Source organism: Orycteropus afer, unplaced genomic scaffold (genome assembly GCF_000298275.1).
Source record: "Orycteropus afer afer isolate SDZICR_OR568_19922 unplaced genomic scaffold, OryAfe1.0 scaffold00067, whole genome shotgun sequence".
NCBI classification, from domain to species: Eukaryota; Metazoa; Chordata; class Mammalia; order Tubulidentata; family Orycteropodidae; genus Orycteropus; species Orycteropus afer.
The window spans coordinates 11,497,058-11,506,154 of record NW_006921654.1 but is presented as its reverse complement, the minus strand read 5'-3'; the positions used below and the strand labels follow the sequence as shown (position 1 = coordinate 11,506,154).

Sequence of the window (9,097 nt, the reverse complement as noted above, 5' to 3'; positions counted from 1 at the left end):
AATCACTATAAAAAACTCTTTCTTTAATGTGGGCATCTCGACTTCTCTGGCCCCTCTCAGGGACCCGTGGACCTCTCCTGGGAGTGCAGAATAAAAACTTCTCTTTAACCCCACTTTTGTGCGTCCTCTTCTCCTTACTGCAACCTTATACTAACTACCATAACTAATTGAGTTAGTTAGTGGCCTGTGGTTGGAGGGATGTAGTCCTTCAAATTCGACCTGGACTTCCTACTCCTGCTTAACCTGGATGTCCAAGCCAGGGCTGTGAAAAAGGAAAAGAAAGGAGGAGTAAAAATTGGGAGGCATTTAGGCGAAAAACAAAACAGGAGAGTCAACAGAATATTAGAATTAACTCTGAGAATTCAGCATGGCTGCTAGCTACAAGATCAATTCAGAAGCAACCTACAATTCAAATCATTTTTGAACTGGCAGGACCTTCAAGATGACAGGGAGTCTGTGTTTTGTTCAAAGTGCCCTGGGGAGTCTTTGGAGTGGCTGCCATCCCTCAGTTTCCCCATGTGCCAGGTAAGCCTCTCTAGAACTACTGATGCTGGCATTCACCCAGGGGCCTGACTCAGCAAAGCACGTCAGGGGCCACCTTAAGTGGCGCCACCTTAAGCAGGCCCCACCTCCTGCACAACCCCTGGCGGAGCCAGCTCACCCTGGACCCCAGCCCACACCCTTGGGCCACTGCCTAGCCATGGCCTTTCTGCTCCGGGCCGCTCGCTGGGGGCTGTGCCCCTGGAGGGGCTACTGCTCCAGGGTTACAAAGGTAGGCGTGGAGGGTGGAGCACCTGGTTCCCAATAGGCCCTGGGGTGCAGCGGCTCCACGTGACCTCTGGCAAAGGACTCCTGGGCTAGTCTGTGGCAAACATTTCCCAACCGCCGGTCCGAGGCTGGGAGGGATGTCACCTGAGAGATGTGTGGGCTTCAGTGCACCCCTCTGAGGCTTCTGAATAGAGACATGTTTTGAAAGAAGTACCCGTGTGGCAATCTGTAGAATATGAAGAAATCACTGGAAGGGCTTCAAGAGCTGCACCGCAACCCACCCAAGCCAGTTTTCCCTTCCTTTGACCTGCGTCTCCTGCTCGCCTGGGGCTGCGCTTGACTGACACTAGATTCACTGGGGCGTGGCTGGCTGTTTTCAAGGCCCCCTGCTGACATCCTTAGTGTAGAGTTTTTGTTGTTTTTTATTTTGGGGTGGTACTAGATTTTCCAAAGTGAAAAAACATTGGCTCCTTGGGTCTGTTTAGAAAGTGCATGACCCTGTACGGTGGGTTTGCCTAAAGCTGGGTACAATCTGGCTGAGCTGTTTAGAGATGGTGCCAGCCAGGTGGGCGGGGGAGAACAGAGGGGCTGGTGGCCCCCGAACCTCCACACTCCCAGCTTGCAGCAGGGGCCCAGTCCATCTGTTGGGTGACCCCAGCAGTGTGTTTCTCCCCACAGGGCGCACTCAGTGAGGACTTTGTGGCAGCCCTGAAGGCAGTGGTGGGGGCCCCGCACATATCTACGACTGCTGCGGTCCGAGAGCAGCATGGGAGGGACGAGTCCATGTACAGGTGGGGGCGTCAGGGTGGGTGTGGAGTGAGGGTCCTGGGTCATCTTCTCCCACTCCCCTCCTGTTTTGGGGTGTCCTGGCCTCTCTCCGCTGCACTTGCGTGCCCTCACCCACTGTGTAGCCTCAAGCTCTGCAACACCCCCAGCCTTTTTGATGAGAGGGCGGGACAAGAGGGTACCTCATGTCTCTGAAATGCTGGTCTCTGGTTCTAGCTGTCAGCCTCCGGACGTGGTGGTCTGGCCCCAGAATGTGGGCCAGGTTGGCCAGCTGGTGGCCCTGTGCTACCGCCAAGGTGTGCCCATCCTCCCCTTTGGCACTGGCACAGGACTTGAGGGTGGAGTTTGCGCTGTGCAGGTAGGGTGGGGTCCCCCCCTTCACATCTGTCAATGCTTTCACCACGCAGCCAGCCCTGTGTGGCTGCAGACCAAGAGATGGCTAATCAGGTCCTGCCCTCAGCTCCCTTCCCTCTTGCCAGGGCGGTGTCTGCATTAACCTGACCCACATGGACCGGATCGTGAAGGTGAATACCGAAGACTTCTCGGTGGTGGTGGAGCCTGGCGTCACCCACAGAGCTCTCAACACCTACCTGCGAGACAGTGGCCTCTGGTTCCCCGTGGGTAGGCCTAGGATATGCCCAGACCTTTCCTGGGGCCTTGGGGCCTCCCTGGTGGCAAGACTCTTCCTGGGGCTTGAAGGGACCCCTTGCCCCTCTAACTGAGGGAAAGGCACTCCCGCCCACCCAGACTGCCCTCTGTTTATACTCTGCTGTCCAGACCCAGGCGCAGATGCCTCTCTCTGTGGCATGGCGGCCACCGGAGCTTCAGGCACCAATGCCGTGCGCTATGGCACCATGCGGGACAACGTGCTGAACCTGGACGTGGTGCTGCCCAGCGGGGAGCTGCTGCATACTGCGGGGCCCGGCCGTCACTTCCGGTGAGTGCCCTTACTGCAGCCTTGAGGTTTGGAGCTTCTGTCAGAGATGGGGCTGGCTGGCTGTGAAGTGACCCTCCTCCATACCTGGCTGGGCCTGGGAACCCGAAACACTGTCACAAGGGCAAAGGTTGCATGTTCCTTGTGATCATGAATGTGGGCTGTGCAGCCGAGCAGGTGCCTGGCTGCCTGGTTGCCTTGGTGACAATCTGGGCCAAGAGGCAGGCCAGCCGAGACTTGGGCTCAGTTCTCTACTTTGCAGGGGTCCTAGGAGTCAGTGTCCTGGGTCTCAGCTCCAGCTCCAGGGTTCTGTGACAGAGCCTGGCCCTGCCCCATTCTGAGCCTCACAGGTGTCAGCCCCAGGCCTTGGGCCAGATGCCCGTGAGTATGTGGTATGGGTCCTCACCTGCCTTCTGTGTCCCTGGGGCCCAGGAAGAGTGCAGCTGGCTACAACCTCACAGGACTCTTTGTGGGCTCTGAGGGGACACTAGGCCTCATCACAGCCGCCACCCTGCGCCTGCACCCTGTCCCCGAGGCCACGGTGGCCGCCACCTGTGCATTTCCCAGTGTCCAGGCTGCCGTGGACAGCACCGTGCACATTCTTCAGGCCGCAGTACCTGTGGCCCGCATCGGTGAGGCAGGGGTGCACCATCCGCATGGGTTCCCCTGGAGGCCCCTTTGAAGGCCAGGCCTCAGGTCTGCCCTCTACCTGGTCCCAGAGTTCCTGGATGACGTCATGATGGACGCCTGCAACAGGTACAGCAAGCTGGACTACGTGGTGGCACCCACACTCTTCCTGGAATTCCATGGCTCTGAGCAGACCCTGGAGGAACAGCTGCAGCGGGCAGGTGTGTGGGCTGCTGTGGGCGGTCGAGGCCCCGGGGAAGGCCCACTGTCAACCCCTCCCAACCCACAGAAGAGATCACCAAGCACAATGGGGCCTCCCACTTCTCCTGGGCCAAGGAGGCTGAGCAGCGCAGCCGGCTCTGGGCAGCAAGGCACAACGCCTGGTACGCGGCTATGGCTCTGCGGCCCGGCTGCAAGGTGAGCTGAGACTCGGGTGGGGTCGATCCTGTGGCTCAGCCCAGGAGCCGTTTCCTCAGCCCACCACCCTACTGTGCAGAGCAGCAGACCGAGGCCCACCAGGGTGGGGGCTGGCTGAGCTGGGCCTGGAACCCAGGGCTGCAGACTGTCCCCCCAGCTCCAGCTTGCTCTCACTCGGTTTAGAGGCCTTGGGACAGGGACGGAGGGGGGATCCTGAGGAAAGCTGGGAAGCAGGTGGCCACAGGATGATGCATTTAGGAGTTGCCAACAATGCAGGCTTCCTGAAGGGAGGGGTAAAACAAGCCTGAAATACACACAGATGTTAGCCCAACCGGAGGGGACGATGGGGCTCCAGGCAGCAGGAGCGGCCTGTGCAAGGGCTCGATTGTGTAGGGCGCTGGAGGTCCTGCAAGTAGCAGAGGGTGAGGGGCACAGTGAGTGGTGAAAGCCCCTGCTGGCAGGGCCGGCGGAGAGCACACCCAGGAGACACTGAGACCCAGGGAGGAGCAGGGATGTTTCCTTGTATGAAGCCAATACCTGAAGCCAAGTCCCCCTAGACCCACTCTTGGCCTTGACCAGTGACCTTCTTACCTCCGGGCAGGCAGAGAGAAGCAACTCATGTCCCTGTCTCCCAACCCAGGGCTATTCCACTGACGTATGTGTGCCCATCTCCCGGCTGCCAGAGATTGTGGTGCAAACCAAGGAGGACCTGAAAGCCTCTGGATTGACAGGTCCTGTCTGCTCACTGTCGGGACGTGGTGGGGCAGTTCTCAAGCCGTGATGGGCGGGAAGCATCAGGCCTCATAAGCCCCTGGGTGGGCAGGGCTGGAGATGGCATCTCTGTCTTCTGGGCCCCCAGGAACCATCGTTGGGCATGTGGGGGACGGCAACTTCCACTGCATCCTGCTGGTGGACCCCAAGGACCCCGAGGAGCTCCATAGGGTCAAGGCCTTTGCACAACAGCTGGGCAGGTAGGAGCAGAGCCAGGGTGGCCAGAGAATGCAGGGAGAGGGCCCCTCTGAGGACCTCTCTCCACTGGCCTCCAGGCACGCACTGGCACTGCACGGGACGTGCACTGGGGAACATGGCATCGGGCTGGGCAAGCGGCAGCTGCTGCAGGAGGAGGTGGGCGCTGTGGGCGTGGAGGTCATGAGGCGGCTCAAGGCCACGCTGGATCCCCGAGGCCTCATGAACCCAGGCAAGGTGCTGTGAGCACCGGGCCCCCAGCCAACAGACAGCAGAGCCCCCTCTGTCCCCAGAGCCTTCCCTCCTCCCCAGGGCAGCCCTCTCTTTGCCCAGGCCCTGCAGGGTGTGGGCAGCAGCTGGTACCTCTTTGCAAGCCAGTCAACCTTCTGTATTTGGGCCCAAGTTAGCGTTGGGTAGCTTGGATCCCTGCCTCCTCCCTGACCTCTTCCTGTCCTGGGGGGTAGGACAGGACGGCTTTTGTCTGTTAAACGACTAAGGGTCGTTCCTGAGAAGCTACCACCCCTCTACTCTTCTACATCCTGCTGGGAAGACAGGGTGGGTCCACTTCCAGGCCTGGGATGATTCCTCTGAATGGGCCTCCCCACTGCTGGGGGCCAGGGATAAGCCAAGAGGACCCAGCTGCCTGGGGACTGGCCCAGGGCAGGCATCACTTTTGGGGACAGATTCCCCCCATGGAGCCTGAACCAGGCCTTAGGACATCCTGAATGTGTTCTCTGAGCACCTGCTACTTGTTCACTCGTCCCTCCCTATAGTGGTACCTGCTGCTACCAGCTTGTTTTCTCTGTCAGACCTGCCTGTCTGGAGATTTCTTTCTGGCCTCAGTAGTTCCCTCATGTGGGGTACTCAGCTGTTCCCCCAATGCCCACGAGAGGGTGCCTGTCACCACAAAAGTTCAGTCACAGCATCTAGTCTGGGTAACCGCTGCCCAGGACTGCCCGGCCCAGCCTGCCCCCGCCCATACACACCTTCCCAGGGTGGGGGAGAGGCCTGCAACTCTGGAATCCAAGCTCTAAACCGTCATGCCCTGCAGTGCCCTCCCATCTCCTTCCCTCAGGGCTTTTAGGAAAGGGTACCTAGCTGTCCCGCCGCCTCACCCTCACCCCCATACTCACAGTCCATTTTTTGGCCCCTGCCTTTGAGCTCCTTTCCATCAGCCTGGCCTTCTCTGGCCTTGCCTCATTCCAGCATAGGCAGTGGTTCGTCAACCAGCCCTGGGGACCCCCTGTAACGCTGGCACTGAAGCCAACCCCAGCCTGCCTGGGGGCGCTGGGACCTGGGATGGCAGTGACACAGGCCTGAGCCTTGAGGGCCCCGCGATGTCTCTGTCTATGGCTACCCTGAATGGGAGCAGTGCCTGTGCCAAGGGCTAGTGTGGAAGCGAGTCCCACCAGCCCTCTCCCCACCACACGCCAACAGTGTGCCTCAGCTCCTGTTTACCGCACAAGGCTCTCCAGCACCCCCCTGCAAACGGCCCACCATTCTGGAAGCCCAGCTATGGGACACCTCTTCCCTGCTAGGCAGGCAGCCTTGGTGGCAGGGTTCGCTGATGCACTCCAGCACCAGCAGCTGGTAGGTGCTCAGCAAGAGGCCATTCCCCAAAATCTTTTTATTAAGAAAAATAGAAAGAATAATACATTGTTCACAGAAATAACCAGTCACAAAGATGTCACAATCAACACTTTTGCCTTATTTGCTTTCAATGTGTGGATGTTCTGGGAACCGTCTGGAATTAAATAACACATTTCATGACATCATTCACCTGTATACGTCCGCATCTATCTTCTAGGCCTAAAGACCTTCTCCTACAAAACCTTAATGTGTGCCATCAAGTCGGTTCCGACACAGATACCCTAGAGGACGAGCAGAACTGCCTCATAGGATTTCTTTCACTGTAACCTGCCTTTATAGGAGCAAATCACTAGGTCTGTCCTCACGGAGTGGCTGGTGGATTTGAACCTCTGACCTTTCAGTTAGCAGCTGAGCGCTTAACCATTGCTCCACCAGGGCTCCTACAAAACTCTAATACCTGTCCTTAAACAGCTGTTGGAAGGATGGTCTTGGCGAGGTGTCCAGGAGCTCGCAGAAGCCTGCAGGGCCCTTAGCAAAGGGAGTACACAGAACGTACCTGCCAGCTCCTCTCCGTCCTCCCCCCAGGAAGGCAGAGCTGGAGAAATACAGGACTCCCGACAACCGTCTGGGCGGAGAATGACAAATACTACTTCCGCCTGGAAGGCCCAGGCACCCCCAGTCCTTCCCTACCCCAAGAACCGGCGATCTGGGCCTGGGTGCCGCAGTCAAGGCAGTCGGCAGAGGGCGGCAGTGTGCCAGGTGGGGCTGGAAGGTGCTGGGGTGGGGGTGGGGATACGCACCAGCCCCAGGAGCTCGGAATAGCACCTGGTGTGGGCTCCTGCCGGGCCTCATCCAGCTGACGGCCACTGGGCTCCCCCTGGGCAGGCGATGGCACAGCTGTTGGGTCTAAGGCACCGCTGGGGGCACACCAACTTGGTCTGCAGGCCCAGGGGTCAGCCAAGGCGATCTGCAGGGCTGGGCCCTGCCCCACCACTTTGCTGCTAGAATTAAATATAGAACAGGAGACACAGTTGCCAGGCAGAAGCAGGAGGTGCTGTGAATAGAATGGTGCCCTTTATGGTGACAAAGCAGCAGGGAGCCTGCTGGGCTTGTGGCAGGTGCCTGGGGGGCAGGGCCTCTGGCCCTCACGGTGACCTCTTAGCTGGGGGGGGGGAGTGGGGTTTGTCTCCATTTTATACACGAGGAACCTTAAGTTCAGATAAAGTACTCCGCCAAGGTTGTGCCAAAGCAGCAGAGGAGCCGTGTGTAGACACGGAGTCTCCTCTCGCTGCTGTATCTCTGGGTGGCACTGGCTGCCCCCCTAGTCTCCAGCCCAGGCCACTCTGACACTAAGGCCCGAGTTTACCACCACTGACTCTAGTTCAGCGTTTCTCCACGAGTCATGCCTGGGCTCAAATTTCCCCGTTGATCTGTAAGGCCCCTGCACAGAGTAGGTGCTCCAGGAGGCCTGATGGGGCCACACTCCTGGGCCCAGAGGGGCTAGAACCCAGAAGGGCCAGGGCTGATGAGTATACACCATGTCTACACCCCGCAGGGTGTCTCCTAGCTCGGCCCTGCAGGAGGCTAGCTCTGGAGTACTGTTTCGGCAGCCTGCCTGGCACCAGGACAGAAGCCTGCCTGCCACTGCTGCTCCGTGCTGCCCGCCCAGCCCAGCCAGCCAACTTCAGTGAGCGAGTGGCTGCTCCTGGTTCAAGGGCTCTGAACTGGCTCGGCCCCAAACCAGGGCCTCGTTGTGGGCCTCAAGCATGCCCATGAGTCAGCACTGAGACACTGCACTGTCCGTCTCAGCAATAAGCACAGGGAGCAGAGGCTGCAGGAGGTGGGCGTCTGGGCCCACACCTGGCCGCAGGATCTTTGCCCTTGCAGACCTTTCCAGAAGAGTTCCATCACAACCACTCCACAGATAAAAGGCAGACTGGACTCTGTGACATTTGTAGGACTCAGGTCTGACCTCCTGAGAACCACTTCACACACCTGTAGCTCCACACAGTAGCCTGAAGGAATGCTAAGGAGGTAGGTCAAAAACTGGGAACAGGGCTTTGCCCAATTTCTTGATTAATACAATACTTCATTAAGAAAATCACAGCGTACCTTTTATTAGACATGATTTTAATACCATATCAAAACACCTTGACTAATGAAGAAAGCTTTTCCCAAGCTTTGAACATATTTTTTTTTTTTTTTTACATTTTATAAGTTTTCATATTTTAATATATAAATACAGAAACCTATCTTGCATGGGCTGATGCCACGTGGGAACATCAATGGCTAATGTGTTTTCAAACAGGGCGCCTGAAAACAGGGAGCTGTACATCTCACATCTTCTTAAAATAAGTCCTTTTTTTTTTTCTTTCTTTACGTTTTCCTGGGGGGCGGGAATCCACAAGGGTCTAAGAAAAATGTTCAGGCTTTTTTTTTTTTCAGGACACTTGTGATGGTTAAATCCTCTGAACTGACCTGAACCAGGAGGCAAGGGAAGGAAATGGGGATAGGAGAGAAGTCCTTGATGGGTTCCTGGAGGGGGTGGGGGGAGAGGGTCCTCCATGGGTTGCTTTTGGCAATGAAGTCAAGATACCAAGGTCCAAGGGAGGAAGGCTGCCAAACCCGGACAGGAAAAATGGAAGGAAAAGATGAAACAAGGCAGTGAGGTGGGTGAGGGCCGACCCGGGGGCAAGGGGGGGGAGAGACCGTGTGTCACACACGCTCCCCCGGAACATCATCAGCATGTGGGCGGCGAGACCTGAGCCAGGTCCGCTTCTGTCACTGAGTGGGTTATAGGTGGGCAGCAGACAGCAATCTGTAAACATCACGAGGAAAAACACCAGTCGACACTAGACTCTTTTTTTTATAATTTTTTTTTTTTTTTTTGTAAACACTTTAAAGACAGACCCACAACGCCTTTCAAAGGTGAAAAAGAAAATGCCCTTTCCCTCCTGGGATGAGGGGTGAGGGGAAGGGTAGGGTTGATGCCTTCTCTCAAACTCGCTC

General features: G+C 57.3%; 1 protein-coding gene across 1 annotated transcript; it reads left to right on the top strand.

The window, feature by feature from the left end:
- Positions 1–700: 700 nt before the first annotated feature.
- Positions 701–4,744, top strand: LDHD (lactate dehydrogenase D). Its single transcript, XM_007940364.1, has 11 exons — positions 701–772; positions 1,447–1,559; positions 1,771–1,912; positions 2,034–2,175; positions 2,332–2,491; positions 2,921–3,120; positions 3,208–3,336; positions 3,405–3,532; positions 4,173–4,263; positions 4,392–4,503; positions 4,579–4,744. The coding sequence occupies exons 1-11, from the start codon at positions 701–703 to the stop codon at positions 4,742–4,744; spliced, it is 1,455 nt and encodes a 484-aa protein (XP_007938555.1).
- Positions 4,745–9,097: the final 4,353 nt, after the last annotated feature.